At 37.4% G+C, this 20,343-nt stretch overlaps 1 protein-coding gene and 1 pseudogene across 17 annotated transcripts in view; one reads left to right on the top strand and one right to left on the bottom strand.

Moving 5' to 3' along the window:
• Positions 1-20,343, bottom strand: part of DLG2 (discs large MAGUK scaffold protein 2) — a 1,831,252-nt gene that overhangs the window by 949,368 nt on the left and 861,541 nt on the right. The window contains exon 1 of one of the 17 annotated variants that reach the window (XM_037744432.1): positions 17,202-17,690. The exons of 15 other annotated variants lie outside the window; for them this stretch is intronic. In XM_037744432.1, the coding sequence (XP_037600360.1) occupies positions 17,202-17,279 (78 nt within the window). In that variant the 5' untranslated portion in view covers positions 17,280-17,690. Of the gene's footprint in view, positions 1-17,201; positions 17,691-20,343 lie in introns of those variants that run through there. One more of the 17 variants, XM_037744433.1, reaches the window with a different exon arrangement.
• LOC108315586 lies at positions 4,597-5,060 on the top strand (annotated as a pseudogene).

The raw sequence follows: 20,343 nt of genomic DNA, 5'->3' as shown, positions 1-20,343 counted from the left end.
TCTGAATAAAAAAACAATGAAATCTGATTTAGAATATTCCTAAGGCTATCGCTGCATTAACAGTCACTGGGAGCCACATAACACTTTTACTCAAGAAAACAGTTGGTTACTGTATTTCACCTAACACCCTCCAGCATCATCGAATGCCTAAGGCATGGAAATATTATTTCAGCAAAATTTCAGCAGGCAAAACTGTATCATGAGGGTGCTTCCAATCAATCAGGCCTTTAATGAGATTTCATTCGCCACTAGTATTTCACTGACTGAGCTCAGTGACCAATGCTTATGTCCTGATATTCATCTGTAAAAACCTAATCCTCAATGCAGTGGTATTAGGAGGCGCAGCAGTCCTTAGGGTGGAGTCTCATGAATGCAATTGGTACTCTTATAAGAGAGTTCCCAGTACACTCCCTTCCCCTTCCACCTTGTGAGGTTATAGTGAGAAGACAGCTATCTACGAACCAGGAAGTGAGCTCTCACCACATATGGAATCTGCTTGCACCTTGATCTTGGGTTTTCTAGCTTCCAGAATTGTGAAGAAATAAATATTGCTGAAGCTACTCACTTTATGGTGGTTTGATCCCGCAGCCCAAACTGATTAAGACAGACTTTTATCATTTATTTATGTCAGCGGATCTCAAAACAGGGTCCCAGAGCAGCAGCAGTACATGTAAACTTAAGAATGCAAATTCTTTCCTGTTCCTGATCTTCTGAATCTGAAACTTGCAGGTAGAGTGCAGCAATGTGTATTTCATCAAGAACTCCAGGTGATTTCCGTGTACGCTGAAGCTTGAGAATACTGTAACCATCTCCTGAAGCATCTCCTTGTCTGTACTCTTGCTCATCTCTAATACACTCTCCACATTCTGCTACCAGGTAAGTTTTCCAAAAATCTGAATCTGATCATGTCAACCTCTCTTTCACCTTAAAACCCATCAGTGACACTGTTATTCCATCCTCCATCAAATAATTCAAACTATTTAGATAACAAACCAAACCTTTTACCATCTAGCCCCAGCTGACCTATTCAAAGTCACATCTTCCCATTCCCTTGTGTACCTGCTCTGCTCAGACTAAGATGAATCTCCTACTGCTTCATGAAAAAGCCATGCCCTTTGAGGAATCTGTGCCTGGCCCTTTTTTCTCTGCTCAGAATGACTCCCTCACCACATCTGCCTGTCAAACTTCTTCTTATGTTAAATATTCTTGAAGCATCACCCCCTCTCCGAGGCTTCTTGTGGCTCCACTCCTTTCTGTCCACTTCTCCTGTTATGCCTCCAAATTGTGTTGCATCTACAGCATCTCTGTAAGCGCAACTTTGAAAAATACAAATGAATTGCCATGCTATATGGTCGTCCACTCAAACATCTCTCTCCCTCACTTGCCTGAACTCTTCAGAGTTGAGGAAGGTACTTTGGCAAATTATGTCTCTTTTATTTTTAGATACTTAAATGAGAATAGATTATGCATATGTCATTAATTCTAATTACTGTTTATTTTAGTGAATGAATAAATGAATTGAATCTGGAGCACTTACTGTATACAGCACTGTTATGCTCATGATTTACCTCTAGTATCCCTATTTTACAGATTAGGAAAAAACAATAACAACAAAACTGAGCCTCAGATAACTTAATTATGCTGTTTTAATAGCCTACTGCAGTTTGGGGCACACTGATGATGCTCTTTAAAATTTATTTGATTGTAAGGTATAGCAAGGTTGTCAATCCTCGTTAAAAAAAATGTTCTGACCGAATAAGGGTATGAAGTTGACCATAAAGTCTCTCTCCTTAATGCATATTTAATTCTGGTTTAGATTTGCGAATCAACATTTATAAAGACAGTTGGAAACTCACTTTTTATCTTTATAATTAGTTACAAACATTCCATTTTTCCAATTTTATTCTTGTTTGGCATAGCTAAATCATCACAACACTTATCGCAATCAAAGTTGTTTTAGTTTAGACCCTCAAATTAATAAATGCTAAGGAAGAGTTTAATTACCTGAAGACTAAATCGCCATTATTAATTTACTAGTTATATTACAATACCTTGTAAAACATTTATGTTTCAGTAAATGGAGTACCTACTTTCCAATGACCACATGGCATAGCTAATTTACTACACAACTAAATATTTAATTACTAATCTTAGTAAAGCTAAAGGTACTTAGTTGGAATTAAATTGAATTACTTGCAACAAAATGCTTAACATCATGACTCCAGACCTATCCAAAGTCACTTCTCCTGCTTTCTTGTTATAAAATCTTATCAAAGTAATCATGGAAGTTGAAGGATTTATAAGTATTTCTGAAACATTCTCAGAATAACTGTAACAGGTAGATGGAACTATTGTAAATTTGCCTGCACATTTTATGGCAAGTTCAAATGGGGGAGGTCTGAAAATTTTTTCATTAATGTTAAATATTCAGATGGGCATATAATTTTCATTTGATATACTGAAAATTCTAGAAATGGATAGTGTCGATAGTTGTACAACATTGAAAATGTATTTAATGCCAATAATTCTACACTTAAACGTTATTAAAATGGCAAATTTTATATTATGTTTATATTTTATCACAATAAGACTATATCCGGGTTTGATAACTAAATGGTATTTTGTCTCACTTAGCACTCTAAGATGTTTAATAGTTTGACTTAAATTCAATTGTGCCCATGTTATACCTGACACTTGTCTACTGTAACCGATGTGTTAAAAAATAAAATCCCAACCAACCTACTTTATCTTTTTATTATCTAAGATGGATTACTTCACAGACTTGTGAAATATTTACTGAACCAATAATGGAAATGTATAAAATCCTCGAACACATCATATTCATATAACATATATTCATCACACTATGTTGCAATTGCTCATTTATGAGTACTGAATAGGCCGTGTTCAGCATCACATCCCAGTTTCCCAGCATACTGTGAGGCAACTCTTAAATGAATACATTTATGGATTGCTGAGATTATGTCTTCTAATTACTCAAAGTTACTGTCCAGTTTCTTTAAAAGAAAAAAAAAAAAGCTCAGAAAGACATGCTCTTTGCTCAACCAGTGATTAAATTAAATAAACAATAAATAGGTGTGGCATGAAAACACAAATAGGCAATACACTTTAAAGTACATACAATGTTAATCATAAATGCAAAATTAAGACATCTTCTGCTGTTTGAATGTACTTGCCTCCATTAAATAGTTCGTAAATGCAGAGGAACACACTGAAGTATCTATATAATTGAGCAACAAATAGTGATGCTGGACATTGATTTATTTCCAAAAGCAGAACTGGTGCTTTAGGAAGACAGAAGTTCATTACACTAATTAGAGACCATTGCCCTTTCTCCACAGAGGATGCTGTCTTGAGTAGACATCAAAGCAGACACTCTTGGATAGATGCTTTTCAAGTTAATGACTCAACAATCAAATGGCAGTAATCCTAGTATCTCTGGTAAGATCAACTGCTTAAATCAGAGTCACCTTCCAAAAGTACTGCTCAGTGACAGTGAAACTCGAGGTTGCTATATTAGGGCAGAAATGTGCTTGCCCATCCATGCTGATATTGTGGAGCATGTGATTACAAAGTTGTTCAAAATAGTCCCAGTACAGGTCAAAATCAGAGGCAGAGAATGAGATGAAAGAGTTGGCCAATTATGTGAGAGGTTCCAAAGAATTGTATGTACCCCATAATAACTTTTTTAATGAATTGTCACATTATATTCGTTAAAAAAAAACTTAGGTAATACAGTTATTCAAAAATATTTACTCAATCCTCATAACAACTCTATGAGACAGGCACTATCATTCTCATTTTATAGATGAGGAAACTAAAGCACACAAGGTTTAAGTAACTTGCTCAGAGTTCCACAGCTAGTAAATGGCAGTGCAGGGATTTGAAACAAGGAAACCTGGATCTAAAAACCATGTTCTTAAATACTCCATTTTTATTATTTTAATAGAAGCATTAAAAATAAGAACAGTTTCTTTAAGGCTTTTGCAGGGGTTGGGGGAGGTGGTAGAAGGACACTATGGACATTCACATGTGCTTCTTAAGAATGTAATCAAACCAGGTGTATTTCATTCTAATTTTGGAGAACAGGGCTCAGCGAATGAACAATATACCAGGTGGTTTGCAATCAGGCATGATTACAGAGCTCAAGAATGTTAGGATTCAGCAAATAAGCAAAGAGGGAGGGTCTGGGCAAGGCAGAATAAATAAGAGGGAAAAACTGGCATATTGTTTATACTTTCAAGCAGTATAGAGTTTGCTAAGTGTTTGCCATACTTGTGTATGTTTCTTTTTTTCCAATCTATAGCTCATCTTCCCTAGGACGGGGACCATAGCTGGATCATTTCTGCATCCATGCATAACAGTAAGTCCCAGCACAGTATGTTAATAGGACTGTGCAAATAAGTATTTTTTAATACCAAGGGGCAAATGAGTATTTGTTTGTTAATTGACTTCAAGAGCTGCAGATAATTTATTTACTTGAATTTTATTAACCTGGGGTCAGTCAAGGGTCAAGCAGGAAAAATAGAGAAGACACGACTTTCAAACTGTTCAGGACAACTAGATACGTGATTTTAAGAAAGTGGAGTACAAGGACCCGGCAGAATGGCTCCTGCAAAGAAGGGTGGCGAGAAGAAAAAGGGCTGTTCTGCTATCAACAAGGTGGTGACCCGAGAATACACCATCAACATTCACAAGTGCATCCATGGAGTGGGCTTCAAGAAGCGTGCCCCTCGGGCACTCAAAGAGATTCGGAAATTTGCCATGAAGGAGATGGGAACTCCAGATGTGCGCATTGATACCAGGCTCAACAAAGCTATCTGGGCCAAAGGAATAAGGAATGTCTCGTACCAAAGGAATAAGGAATGTCTCGTACCAAATCCATGTGCAGTCGTCCAGAAAATGTAATGAGGATGAAGATTCACCAAATAAGCTCTATACTTTGGTTACCTATGTACCTGTTACCACTTTCAAAAATCTACAGACAGTCAATGTGGATAAGAACTAATCGCTGATCATCAAATACATCAAATAAACTTATTGCAAAAAAGAAAGAAAGAAAGTGGAGCACAAAAAGCATTATTTAATCTGAATTGTTTTAGAATTTGTTTTCTAACAGGCATAGTGTAGCTGACAACTGCTAACAAGCATTATTCATCATACTATATTTTATCCTGCTTTCTTCAAAAACACTCACTGAAGAAATGACTGATACTAAAAGAAATTCTTACTTGCATATCATAAAAGCCATTTTCATAAAGCCTTTGCAAATTCTACACATATATAAAGAAAAAACTCAACTTTAATAAAATAATGGATCATATTTGAATTAAACATGATATTCAAAATGTTACACTTGGGGGGTTAACAGAATGCTAAATGTTGAAAGAAGGAGAGGCAAGATCATGTTACAACATCCCCTATCCTTCATAAATTAAATCTGAGAATATTAAAAATCGTCATAACAATGAAAAGGATTACTTATGGAAAGAAAACAGAAAAGAGAAAGTGATTAGTGAAGATATTTCCCTCTGAAGATCTCAAAACTGTGCATCCAAGAGCAGAGGTAATAAAAATGGCTATTTCTAAGAAATAGATCCAAAGTGGCTCCATTCAGTTCACAGCAGGAACATTCAAAGTAGCAATTAATGCAACCACTGGTGTGGAATTGTTTTCCAAATGCCATCCTGTTGGGTGACTTTTTTTTTAAATGGAAGCAGGGCACTGAAGTCAAATAAAGTCACATCAGTTAAACACTAAAAATATCATCAAAGATTATCAATAACACCATTCAAATATGTAAATATAACCACAATACTTTTGGTTAAATGAAAGAGGATCTTAGCAGCTATGGTTTACCAAAGACTATTAAGGGTTGTAGTGCTTGAAACTCCTTGATATTTGATCATGAGAAATAAATGTAGGGGCACACATCTTAGTGGTGCATAGAGCCAATGAGATTGAAGATTGGAATTGTGAACATCCAGGTTCAAATCCCCAAAACTTGGCCATCAATATTGGGAGATATTGGATAAAAAAATCATCCCAAACCTCATATTCCCCAGGGACTCAGCGTACTCATTTGAAAGGTATGGGAAGTTCTCATAGAATGTGGACTCAGGTCCCGATAGCCTGGGTTGAAATCCTGGCTTTAAAACATGCTAACCGTGCATCTTTGGACATATTAATTGACCTTTTTTTTTGCCTCATCTGTAAAAATGTGGATAAAATACTACTTTGCATAAAAAGCCATTATGAAGATTGGTAAGTTTAGAACATGTAAAATCATAGAGTAGTGACTGGCCCATACTAAAGACATAATAAATGTTCATTAATGTTATTATTATCTATGAAAGGAAGGTCCTTTTCAGTTTTGAACTTCAATGTTACATTACATGGGACTTTTCTCTCTTTTTCCCAGGACTTGAAATAAAGCAACAAGGCCAGCTAATGCATTTATCAGCTAGAAGATAAGCAATTTGAGTCATTCAGCACATAATACTTCCTTTCAAATAAGAAGTGATATGTCTTAATTGGCATTCACAAAACAGGGAATTCCTTTCTTAATAGTTGGATGGTATATTTTGAAAGACAGAAGTGTAGAAAAGGCTGGCAGCAGGGGGACAGTATTATATGAGGAGGATATAGAAAATTATTTAAAAGGAAAGAAAAACCTAGAACTCTCTCAGAGTCATCATATTAACAATTCTCACTTGCTAAAAAAAGATGTTCTTCTTAGTCATCTTCTGCCTCTAGCCAGAAACAGAGATATAATGACACACCTCCTCATTTTATAAAACCAGGGTGACAAAGCAAGTCCATTCTGAAGCCTAAGGGGATAGTAGAGTAAGAGGCATCATTGTTGAAGAGGTAAAAACTATCTTGCATTTTCTCTAGAACTAGGTAGAATATTGAAATGAATGGTAGGAAGGAAGAAAGGAAAAAGGGAAAGAAGAAAGGAAAGAAGAGAGAGAGGGAGGGAAGGAGGAAAGAAAGGAGGTAGGAAAGAAAAAGTTTTTATAATATATAGATTGTTCACATGCAGTTTTAATTAAATCAAAAACCCATGAAAAAGTGGTTATCACCATTTTTTAATACATAAGAGCACTAATAATCAAGGAGATACAGTCATTTGTTCAAGGTCACCTAACCAGTCTTAAAGCCAGATCTAGAGTCTTTCACTGCCTTACTGTTCTTGGGTGGTGTGCCAATAAGAGGAATCACCAAATGGGTAAAAGACAGACGTCAATGAAGATGACAAAAAACCTATACAAGAATCTTGGGGGAAAAAAAATGAAAGGAAAGTCAGTCCTATGCCAGGATGATGTCCAAATAGGAAAGGAACAAGAAAAAGGCTTATTTTTCTCATTATCCTTAAATTTTCCCAAGCACTGTCCCTCCTCCAGCTCCCTTAACCTCAATATGCTTTTACCTTTTCCACAACAAGTAAGTCTTCACCTTTCCCGTGCTAGAGAATCACCAAAATTTCTGTCAAATCACATAGCTCTGCACTGCTAACAAGCACAGAAATACCACGTACCTCAACACCTCTAACAGTGCTCGTTTTGTCATATCTTGCTGCAAACCCTGGTGAAAAGTTACCAGCCCTTCTCATAGTAGAAACTTTGGGAAAATGTGGCACATATACACCATGGAATATTATGCAGCCATCAAAAACGAAGAGTTTGTGTCCTTTGTAGGGACATGGATGAACCTGGAAAGCACCATTCTCAGCAAACTAACACAAGAGTAGAAGATCAAACACCGCATATTCTCACTCATAGGTGGGTGTTGAACAATGAGAACACATGGACACAGGGAGGGGAGCATCACACACTGGGGTCTGTTGGAGGGAGATGGGGAGGATCAGTGGGGGGTGCAGAGTTGGGCAGAGATAGCATGGGGAGAAATGCCAGATATAGGTGATGGGGAGGAAGGCAGCAAATCACACTGCCACGTGTGTACCTATGCAACAATCTTGCATGTTCTTCACATGTACCCCAAAACCTAAAATGCAATAAAATAAATTAAAAAAAAAAAAAGAAACTTTCTCCAAGACTAACTTGTGACAAACAGTGGAGGGTATAGTAGGGAATATCAACTAATTCTGCCTTTAAATCAGGTAATCTAAAATAACAAGTAGGTATGGAAGAGAAATATAAGTATTTTGTGAGCTAAATGTATTTTTTGTTTTATCAAGTTTGTTGAGTAAATAGTTTGGATTCATTTCTCCTACTCTGTAGCTTAGACGACTATAAAGACAGCCAAAGTAATTTTCCAAAAGCATTTCATTCATTCCCCTTAACCTCTACTTCTCCTTTTTAAAAAAATATATTACCACTTTAAATAATCTTTCCTAACTCCTTCAAAAGATTGAGTGGTTTAAACCCTGCTGAAGCCATGTGTTTAATACTTTGAATAAAAAAGAACGCTATTTCTACCTGGTGATAGGCTGGCCTTGGGCACTAGAAAACCACTCCTCATTAGAAAGCATCATATATATCTACAGTAGTGGGAGGTGGTGTGGTTTGGGCTGCCATAAAAAAAATACTAGATGTTACGTGGCTTAAACAAAAGGAATTTATTTTCTCACAGTTCTGGAGACTGGGATGTCTAAGATCAAGGCTCTATCAGGGTATAGTTCCCAGTGAGCTCTCTCTCCCTGGCTTGCAGATAGCTGCCTTTTCTCCTTCTCCTCACACAGTGGAGAAAAAGATGAAGAAATCTGTCTTTTCCTCTTCTTACAATGCCACCAAGCCTATCAGATTAAGACTCTACCATTATGGCTTCATTTATCTTTATTTACCTCCCAGAAGTCCTATCTCCAAATATAGTCACAATGGGGACTAGAGTTTCAATATAAGAATCTGGGGAAGTCACAATTCAGTCTGTAGCAGGTAGGATGGAGCTTCTCTAAATAACTGGAATTTTAAGAGAGAGAGTTCAAGCAATACACAATTCATCCTCAACTATAAGCTTGTAATGATGTGGCATACGGGGTAAGGCAGTTGGAAAATTTTAGATTGACGTCACTGTTGCTGGCTGAAGAGGACTCTGATTTTATGCTAGTTACTGTTTGTTTTACTTCAGTATTAGTGGCATGAAAGGTGAGAAAGAAAGAGAACCAAAGCCTCAAACCCAGTGCTATAAAATGCCTCATAATTCCTCTTTCTTCAGAGAAAAATACAGTTAAAAAAGAAGAGCCCCCGAGAAGTTTTCATCATGCTCCCACTTTGAAAGTGGGTAGAATCTCCACTATAGTCTTCTTACTAATGGTCAAGGAAGTTCAAGGCCTTTTGCATATAGTCATTTGGCATAAATGTTCTGTTTTTCCTAGTGCTGGGCATTTTACTAGGTGCTGGGAATACAAAGACAAATGAGTACAAATCCTTTCCTTTAAGGATTCTGCAGTCTTATAGAAAATCAGAATTGGAATCAAAGAATGTTTGAGTTGGAAGGACTCCACTTGCAGATGAACTCAGGCCCAGGAAAGTTAGGACACTTAGTCAAGGTGGCACAGGTTGTGGGGTAGAGTCAGTTAATACCCAGCCCCACTAACCTCCAATCCAGTCTTAATTCAAATACTGCATACAGCTAAGAGTGTCCCATTCAAGTGAATTATCCAACCAGAATTCACTTAGGACCTTCTAGATGCTAGATGTTCAGACCAAATAGGACAGAATTTATAATGATTTAATAAAGATTTAATAAGATATTTGAAGAAATAAGACTGCCTCAAATATAAGCAAATACTACAAGGCATTATTTAAAGTGAAATACCTTCTCTAATTGCCTCATTCCTACAATACATGTGCAAATAAGACATGTAGATTAACTGATTATCAAATTGATCTTTACAGTGATAATCATGCTTAAGCTAATCTTGCTGGATGGGAAAACGTATCCTTTCATCTTCATTACCCAGTGTAATTTCACTCAACAATATCAGGTAGAGGAATATTATTCTAAGGTTATATTAAGAAAAAGATGCAAATAAAGTTTTGTACTCTAGACTGAAGCAAGGCTATCTGGATATCTGGTTTCTGAAGGATCACAACAGAGAAGTCAGGTCTCGTTTCCAGCCTATCTCTTCTCCACATCAGAGGTCCATCCAACTCAAGATGAGTTTAAAGAATAGCATAAGATATGAGTGCGGCTAGGGTCACAGGCTTTAGATTCCGTAAACCTGTTCCTGAATGCTGGCTCCACCGCTTACGACCTTTGGAAAATCCCGTAAAATCTTATACCTTCGTCCATCTACTAAATGCAGCTAATAATAAGAGTACCTCAGAAGGTTGTAGTAAGGATGAAATGAGATGGTACATGGAAATGAGATGGTACATGCAAAGTGCATATAATAACACTCAAGTAAACTGCTTAATACTCATTAGTACAACTAATCACAATTTTACAATGGTTTTGTGACCAACTATCTTGCTCTCCGGCCTACTCTCCCCTTCCTTCACTTTGGCCATTTCTCTGATTCTGTCTACTCTCCCTGACCTCATGAAAGCTGTGCTTTGTGCTCTGCCAGGGTGGGCAGCAGTTCTGGGACCTCAGAACAGGTGCTACTGTCCATTTTGCTGCTTGATCCACCTTCCAGGTGACAGAGGAGAACTGCAGGGCTGCATTCAGCATGGGCAAACACCTGTCCTCTCTGTCAAAGCAGCTAGGCAGACACTGGCGCTGAGTCATGCTGCTGCTCACAACTGAGGAGCTCTGAGAGACTCACAAGCCTCTATAAAGGGATCTGAGAGGACAATCTGTTCAGCCTTCTCTCCAGGTCAGACCAGTCTTCGATCTACTATGAGGCAAAAATAGACATAAAATGATCACTGAGGACTGATGAATCTTCAATATCAGGACACTTCTTATGCCTGAGATAAATTTCAGTTTTTGCATTTAAATTCATTTTTTTAAATTTATTTTTTATGGGGAAAATAAATTTAGTATATAACTCATTGAAAACATACATGCTTATATATATATATAGTATGATATGTATTTTATATATATACATATACACACACAATATATATATATATATATATATATAGTATATGGAAACATACAGAGGCAGAGTATTATTTACCAGTAAGGAGCCTGAGCTCCAGAATCATACGGAGTGTCTAATCATAGACACCTACTAGTGATATGTTTTCTCTCCAAAAACTAATAGGAATAATCTCACTGGGTCTTTGTAGTCACAGTTCTCAGCTCATGGAACAAATTAAATAAGTATTAACTATTGTTGTTTAGACATATAAATATATAGCAAGGAGCCTGGAAGGCCTCTTAAGCTTTCTGCAATCTAAATAGTTCCAGTGTGATGATGTCTTTTAATCCATTTCATAATGTTCATTTTCATTTTTTCCTTTATCATTTACCTTCCTAAACTCAGAATGGGACACATAATACTTGTTGAGTCTGACTGGCACAAGTCAAAATATACGATATGCCTCAGGGTTATGTATAATACTTCTCTATGCAAACTATTACTAATATTGCCAAAGAAATAAAATAAAAGTAATTTGATAGCAAATATATTTTAAACATTTTATTTATATTAACTCATTTTATCTCCAAAGTAATTTCATTCATTCTGCACCATTATGTCATACACTATTAAAGAATGAACTCTTTTTTATATTTTAACACCTGTGAAATCAAGATGCATCTTGCAATTCATGCTGTGTTATGGTTTCATTAGCAATCTTTTTTTTTTTTTTTTTTTTTTTTTTTTTTTTAGTAATAGACGAAATAATGGCGCAACTCAAAATTGATGACAACCTCAAATCCATTAAATAGCGTATGAAAGACAACTATGTGCCAGGCATTCTTTTAGACTCTAGAAATATGTTGAATGAGATTGAGAAATCGTTCATTTCAAATCTACTGAGGATTACAGAAAAACGAAGATAATTACAACAAATGCACAAGTTGCTGCGGGAGCTGAAGATAGATCCATCCTGGGCTTATAGAGGCCAGGACAAGTTTCCTAGTGATGGTGATGTCACCTAAGTCTAGAGTGGAATTAGTGACAGCTACAGCCAGGCTGTGATTAGCTAGTTAGCCAAACAGATTAAGCAAAATCCTGGAAGCTAGAGAGCATGGGCCATTTAGGGATTTGAAAATAGTTCAGAATCCTGGATTTAAAGTGCTCATAGAAGAGGGGCAAGTTGTGATGATAGAGAGGAAAGCAGAGGCCATATCATGATGGGCTTTGTAGATTATATTAAGGGTTTGAACACTAACCTGAGGACACTGGAAATCTACTGAAGCATACATTTTACTTCTATTTGATCGATGAGAAAACTGAGGCCAGAGAAGGCAAATGACTGACTTCAGGCTGGATAGCAAAGAGCAAGGCTAATGTAATTCCCTCCCTCTAAGTCCTTACCCAAAGCCTGACATCACCTTACCATCACCAGGACATAATTCTCTTTCCTTGGTCATATTGCCAGCAAATGCATTACTAGTTTATCCTTCATTTTAGTTTATGTTGAATTAATGTGTTTGGTTTAGACAAGGGGGAGAGTAGAACGAGTGTGCTGGTTTTTAAAAAGCTTTCCAAGGTAGGCCAGGCATGGTGGCTCACACCTGTAATCCCAGCACTATGGGAGGCTGAGGTGAACTGCTTGAGCCCAGGAGTTCGAGACCGGCCTGTGAAACATGGTGAAACCCCATCTGTACTGAAAATGCAAAAAATTAGCCGGGTATGGTGGCACGCAGCTGCAGTCCCAGCTACTCAGGAGGCTGAGACATGAGAATTGCTTAAACCCTGGAGGTGGAGGTTTCAGTGAGTTGAGATCACACCACTGCACTCCAGTCTGGGCCACAGAGTGAGGTACTGTCAACAAAAAGTTTTCCAAGGTGAATATGGCCTAATGCCAGGACAATGTGGGCTTAGTTACATCACTCATAGCTTATATATAACTGCCAAGCTCATCTACAGGATTATGAATATTAATACTAGTCTTTCCTAAATACATCATGAAGGTACATTTAATAATGTGCACTTAAAAGATAAAGAAATATAAAAATTAAAACAAAAACAAATGAAATAAGCAATATATTGCTGATAGGGAAGTGAAGGCACACAACTTTTGGTATTTCAATACTCTTTGTATTATTATGTCACCAGAAATTACACTTTCAATTTATCTTGAAGATTTTTTAACTGGCTTTTTAGAGTAAGGCAATCTGGAGATTGACTAAGTGATTTAAGTTGAAACATGACAACAGGCATACAAATAAGATGCTAATTCCTGAATTAATTACACAGGGTCAAAACAAAGAAGAAAGGAATAATTAATTTGAATGGAGGTAGTCTATCCCAGCCAGGCAATCTTGATTTCACATTATCACTTTTAAAATAATTTTATTAACAGAATTTGTTGGTACAAATGAACTTTTTAATGAAGGAATAACAAAGAATTTCTTGTGTAGCTTTTTTAGGAAAATGTCAACATGAATCACCTAACATCTTTGACTTATTTCAAAAAGAAAGCACATGTACAACTGCCAAGCATTTAGGTCCTTTTTGATAAAAGACATCTTTGGATTCTATAGGAATGAGCAATGAGTAAAAATGCCAATGTTAAGGTTATAATAATATGACAATTAAAAGGTATTTAAATAGAATAATATGTGTCCTAGCATGATGGCTCATGCCTGTAATCCCACACTTTGGGAGGACAAGGTGGGTAGATCCCTTGAGAACAGGAGTTCGAGACCACTTTGGGTAACATGAGAAAACCTCACTCTCCAAAAATTACAAAAATTAGCAGGTATAGTGGCACATGCCTGTGGTTCTAGCTACCCAGAAGCCTGAGGTGGGGGGACCACCTGAGCCTGGGGAAGTTGAGGCTGCAGTAAGCAGTGATTGTGCCACTGCACTCCAGTCTGAGCTACAGTGAGACTCCATCTCAAAAAAAAATAGGTGAAAAAACGACAAAACAAGTTTGCTACACTTAACCAACAATAGAAGACAAAGAATGTAAAATATTTAACAACAGGAAAGAAAACAGTTTATTCAAGATAGTTTAGGTACAGTCTTATCTGAAATAAAGAGGTTGAGTTACACAATCAGTAACTTTGAGTCTGTAAACCTTATCAGTTTGAAATTCTAATATAAAAGAGAGGGACAAGATAAGAAAAGATGAGCAACCTTCTTCAGACAAGACAGATTAGGGGATCCAGGAGAATGATGAGTGGAAGGAAGAAAGCGTAGAGACACAAGGAGTCCGTTTTGGAATACCTTGGGCTGGCTAGGTGCAAATCCCAGCACTGATACTTGGCATTAGTCTTCTGACCTTGGACTAGCTACTCTTCTCTCTAGGATTCAGGAAAAATAATTTCTATTTAATAGAACTGCTGTAATAATTTGATTAAATTTTATGCAGAAAGAAGCTAATGCATAAGGTGTATAGACATTATCGTCATTAATATTATTTTTGTGAGCATTATGACGGGCATTTTGTGATGCTGCTGAATTCTGCTGACATTAGCTGAGGGAAAACAGTAGGCCAGACAACTAGTAATAAGTCACACTGGGTGTTTAGAATGCCATTTAGTCTTGTACATTCCTAATTATTAATAGCTTTTCAATTAACCCCAATCTTGAGGAAAATACTTTTCGGGTCATACCTGAATGTTGTGAAGGGCTATGATGTGTTCAGATTGTTTTATTAGAGTGTGAAGAAATAAACTTACCTGCTGAAAAAAAAAAAAAAAAAGCTCCAAATTTATAGAGGGTACTAAAAATCACAATCATTGTCCATTGTAAAGATATATCTCCCCAGCTGCTAAAACATGTTCTTTCGCAGTTAAATATACTGGTCATTTAAAAAATAAAATTCAATAATAATTTCATTCTATACATCTTCTTCCATTTGTTGATACACCATGACAACATATCATTAGTAGCACTTTCTATGCCCCACTGTTTTGCAACTATATGATCTCGATGTTACAGAACTACACTATGTAAATTAATTCAGCTTATTATATTATTTGTTAACTCTCTCTTAGCTAAAGTACATTAGCGAACCCTTAGAAAAAATATTAATTTAAAATCATAGGTTTAAATAAACTATGTAATAAAATTAGTTATACAAAACAAATGAATAAATTTCCATTCACCAAGCATTCACGGAGTACCTATAATTTTCAAGGTAACATACCTTTTAATTTATTTCAGGAACTCCATAAATACAAATTCCATTAAAAAATACTAAGATGCTATTTCATGTTGCTTATCATGACCTAGTGTTCAAAATTAACTCCTCCTAGCTCTCTTGCTATCAGAAAGGCAGTAGAGTTAATTTTTCCTTTGGTCTTTATCACTCAGAGAGCAAATCTTCAGTTCTCTAATGTAGATTTCCTGATGTGAATGCACCTTACTCTCTTAGTTAAGTAAATATTCTGAACCCTTAAAATCACATTTGGTTTCTTCTTCCTTGTTTTAAACATTAGCCATCATAGAAATGAATGAAACAGATTAAAGGCCCCTTACTAGCTTAAGAAGCAGAAGCTCATGTTACTTTGTTGTATTAATATCTTTGTAGGTTCTATACACTGAATTTGATAGAGCTGCTATTTCCCATATTTGGGCCCAAGCTTGAAATAAGTGCTTCTGGGAGATTCAACTTTCTTTGCATACTAATTTGGCATAAAGTATTATCTCCCAGTGGCTTTCAGAGCCATTTGTGGTCTCTGACAGTTCTCTCATCCATACAGCCTACAATTTTTATAGGAAGAAAGGACTTTTCTAAAACATTTGTTCCGATAAAAGACCTACTCTCAAGTCTCTTTCCTTCAAAATTACTTGAAACTCAAAACAAAACACAAGCTCAAAACCCAACTGTTCAATATATATGATATTAGTTGATACATGATAATTAGGCTTGTAATCTTTTTATCTGGGCTATATAGAATGGAGAAGAGACCAATTCTATCCCAATCCTCCCCCCCCCAACCAAAAGTGTTGCTAAATAACATGTCAGTCATCGTTCTATAATTGTCAGATCTGGACATTCTACGAGGCTACAGCTCTAAAGTCAGAACTCCAATGATATTTTTTCTTCTCATGCTAAAGAAAACCCATATCTTGTTTCATCATGGATTCTTGTTCATTTTATCATTTCCACTCTGAAGGAATGAATAGCAAGTTAAAGTGAAGGCATCTTTCTAGGTGAGAGAAAGGGCTGTGTCACAGACCTGGAGAGCCATCTCTGGGTCAATCCCATGAGTTTATATAAAGCACTAAAGAGACTGGGCTAAAGATCAGATCCTCAGAGGAATATGAAAAATCTGTTTCACAAGATTTTGTTACCTTTGCAAGTTTCCCCAATGCCCATCTTGTTGAATATTGATTCCCTAAATATGACAGTTTGGACAGTGCCCCCAGAAAGCACTGGACAAATTAAAGATATAAGTTATCACCTTCCTTATCTCCAAGCATGTAATATACCCTAGGACTTACAGGCCATTTTAATTTCTCAGAGAAATATAACTAATTAAGTAAGTCTACATAGAGATTCTCTGGAAATGACTGGTCATGCTGAATACAAGAAATGCAAATCTATTCTCTAAATGGCCACACTACCTGGTTATAAATATAATTCTTGCTCATTGTGAACACTTTTGAAATGATGGTTTAGTGAAAGGATACCAAGCATCCCTGTTGAGTCTGGTCAACCTTACTGAGAGTCCTAGATATATGTTCCTAGGATGCACACTGGCGCACATGTACTACAGAAAGGCTCAGGTATATATAATGCCCATTTCAGAACCAAAGATCACAATAAATAAAATAAGGCAGTGTAGCAACAAGTTTACTAGAGAGCTCTCTGAACAAGCAAAAATTGAAGCTGCTCAATCGCTTTCATTCTATGTTATTTAAAGGAATCTTAAGTCTATGTGAAGACATTTTATCAGTTGATGATTTCACCATATATTTTGAATAGCCAATGATCTTGCTTAACCCTTAATGCTCCCTTCCCAAGCAACCTAGACTCTAAGTGTTATCGTTTTTCAAAGTGGCACGGACCACATTCACAGTGAGAGGCAGGTTCTCACCCCAAGCAAATAAAGACTGCGTCTGTACTCAGACCAATGGTTCAGAGCAGGCAGTTGGCAAACCGGAAAGGTAATTTTCAACCCCACTCGTTCCATACCTTCTCTGATTTCGCCTTCCTGGCATTGTGCACGAACCTGCGACCCAGCTTCTTGGCATACCAGATAGAGGCAAACATAGCGATGCTATGAAGGAATTCACAATGAAGCTGCCGCACAATCAACTTCCCACCTCGGCTCAGAGACGAACGGAATCAGGCTGGAGCTGTCACTTGCAGGCTGTTGCTTTCTCAGTTTCTCTCATGCTGGTTAGCTGAGGGAGAGGGTGGGAGGAGGGAGGGCTTGGGGAGAGAAGGCAGTCCTGTTTGGCCAGTCTGCAGGTATATTTACATCCTGCCAGCAGGAGGTCCGGGTGAGGCAGGCGCTGCCTTTGTAGCCAGCTCACACACATCCAGTTGGCTAAGTATTTGTCTGCAGTTCTTCAGCACAGGCACCGTCGCTACCAAACTCCATGTGTGTCAGGAGGAAGGGAAGCTGCAGTCGAGTCTGGAGGCAGCTCACCTCCCGCTCTAGGCTTGGACAGTTGCAATCCTCGCTTTGGCTTCCCTCTATCTTGACAGTGCGTGCTAGCGCCAGTGGCCACGTAAAGACAGATCCACATACAGCCTCGCAGGTAAATCAGCCAGTACAGGAATTGCCAGGCATGGGGAAAGAGCTGCCAGGCAAGGGGAGAGGCAGAGCCACCATGAATCTGGCCCTGCAGGCACAGACAGGTGTCCCTGGAACCCAATCCCACTCATATCCAAGAGGACTAAGAGGACTCTCAGGGCTGTTAGGGTGGCTGGAAACACAAGTTTCCTTCCCTTTTTCCCTCCCCCAACTCTATTTGGTCCAAGGAATATCACTTCTCTGCCCACCAGCCAGCTTTACCCACAACTTACAAGGTAAATACTTTATTCCTTTAGAGACTGGCCTGGGACTAAGGGCAAAGTGAGCAGGATGAAGTGTTCTCCCAAGTGCCTGAGTGAAGGTTCATAGTTCTAGAAGTCATTAGCTTTACCTGTAAAAGAACTGAGGCAGCTTTTACAGGATCATTTTTCAACATAGGTACTGGATGATGGACAGGGGTTTAAATCTAGTGTTAAACTAAAAAGAGTAATCTACTCTTTTTTTAATCCCAGGTTTTCTTGTAGTGCCATCCAGTGTTCAGTGGATGACTGAAATATCACCTTTGGGAAGGTAGATTTATAGCAGCTTTTAAACTATGCTCCTTTGAAGAATTTTAACACTTGATTCTAAAACTAAGTACTTCCATTATCTGATTAGAGTTTGGACGATCATGTGAGGCACTTTTAAGATAAGGTCAATGCTAAGAGACAACAGTTTCCTTCAATGAGAGGTAATGTTTTAGCCCCTTGCCAGTCCTACCAGAGGACAAAAATAAACTGCTCTTGGTGGCAAGGAAAGCCTCCCTTCCAGTGGCACACAAACTAGACTCAATATAGTAAATGATTTTCAGCTGATGTGACAGAGGCTCCCTATGAGCACTAAAGAATCAAAGAATATCAACACACTTGCAGATACTTGGAAAAGAACTACCTTCTCTTAACAAAGTCACTTGAAGTCTGTTCCCTCAAGAGAGTTTGGTCTAGAATCAATAATAAAGTATATTGCAAACTATGTTGAATACCCTCATAGGCAACTGGAGGTAGAACAAAACAGTGTAAGACAGGACATTGGTAGTCAGAATCCATGTTCTTGTTACTCACTAAGGTGACCCTTGTGCCTAGAACAGTGCTTAGCACAACATATTTAATGTATGTTTATTAAAGAAATGAATGATCTTGTTTCTGACCCTGATTTTGCTTCTAATTTATTTCTTTGTTCTTTCTGGGTTCCATGTACCTCATCTGTAAATTAAGAGAATTGGGCAAATATTTTTTAAGGTTGTTTCGTACCCTGTGAATCTATGATCATGATTGTCTTCAAATAATATTGAACAGAAATCTCGAGTGCTCACCAGATACACAGGCTGTGGGGAAATGATTCAATGTTCTGAAAAGTCGACAGTGGTACCCCTGGGGTAGCCCAGCTTCTTCTACCTCCTTTGGCATGCCTTGCTGCCAACCAGGGTTTGGTTTTTCCATTAGCTATTTCTTATGCTCTATGCTCCTACAAGCACTCCTTTCCTTTAATTTCCTTTTGACACTCTAAGGCAACCCCTGTGCAAATTTATCCACATTATACCCTATACTCTTTGGCGGAAAAGTGCTACAGAAATCCAACAAATAAATACATGGTAACTCCTGCTTAGTTTTTGAAGAGCTACTCAGCAGGACCATAGCTTACCCTATTATTTTTGTGATGTAAAGGTATTTATTATTTCTGCACACAAGTTGGTCCAAGCCATGTTGTAGTTAAAAGTGTATTCAACTAAAAGACTAAAGTAAATAAAAAGAATGGGGCTAAACAATCCTCCCTAAGCTAATGATTAGAAAATTTTGTTCTTAACACATTAAGATAGAATTAGATAATAAAGAGGTGAGACAAAATACCTTGAACTTTCAAACCACTGATACCATAGAGGGAATCAAAGGAGGTTAATTTACTCTGATGGGACCCACAGATCGTAATTTTTGATCTCTTTAATTAATTTTTGCCTTCTTTTCATGAGTTAAGACTTCATAGAACACTAGAACTCGGGCTTGGAGAGATCTTTGATGTTTGATCAGATTGTTTATTGTTTTTGCCTTTATATTGAACCTTTAATGACCTTCTTCGCACACCTGACCAAGAGGTTTTATACTTTTTTTTTCAGAACAATATCCTCATAAAATAAATTGGCCCTGTCAGCTAAGATTTAGCTTATGACAATAATAACTATTGTTTCATAAATAGGCAGTTGGAGGTAGAAAAGACAGTGCAGTTAGGACTCATGCTCATGTTATGCAAATGCTCAGCAAACTGTAGATATTCAAAATATATTTGTCAAATGTGTCTATGCCAAAGTAGGAAAATCCACAAACTGGGAAAGACTGGAAGACTCAATAGAAGAATAGCCATACAATTTTCAGGAGCAAAAGTTGCTTGAAAGATGGATATAATGACAACTGAATGAAGTCATTGCCATATTTATACAACCATCTTCCCTGGCTCTCTGTGGGCAGATGTGTCTGCTGTAAAGGTGGCAGCTGCCTACAGTTAATCCTACTAGTCTCTAACCATTGCTCTGCTGATTGAGAT

The sequence above is a fragment of the Cebus imitator genome, unplaced genomic scaffold, assembly GCF_001604975.1.
Source record: "Cebus imitator isolate Cc_AM_T3 unplaced genomic scaffold, Cebus_imitator-1.0 Scaffold174, whole genome shotgun sequence".
NCBI classification, from domain to species: Eukaryota; Metazoa; Chordata; class Mammalia; order Primates; family Cebidae; genus Cebus; species Cebus imitator.
The sequence above is the reverse complement of the archived record's forward strand: the minus strand, read 5'-3'. Positions and strand labels throughout refer to the sequence as shown.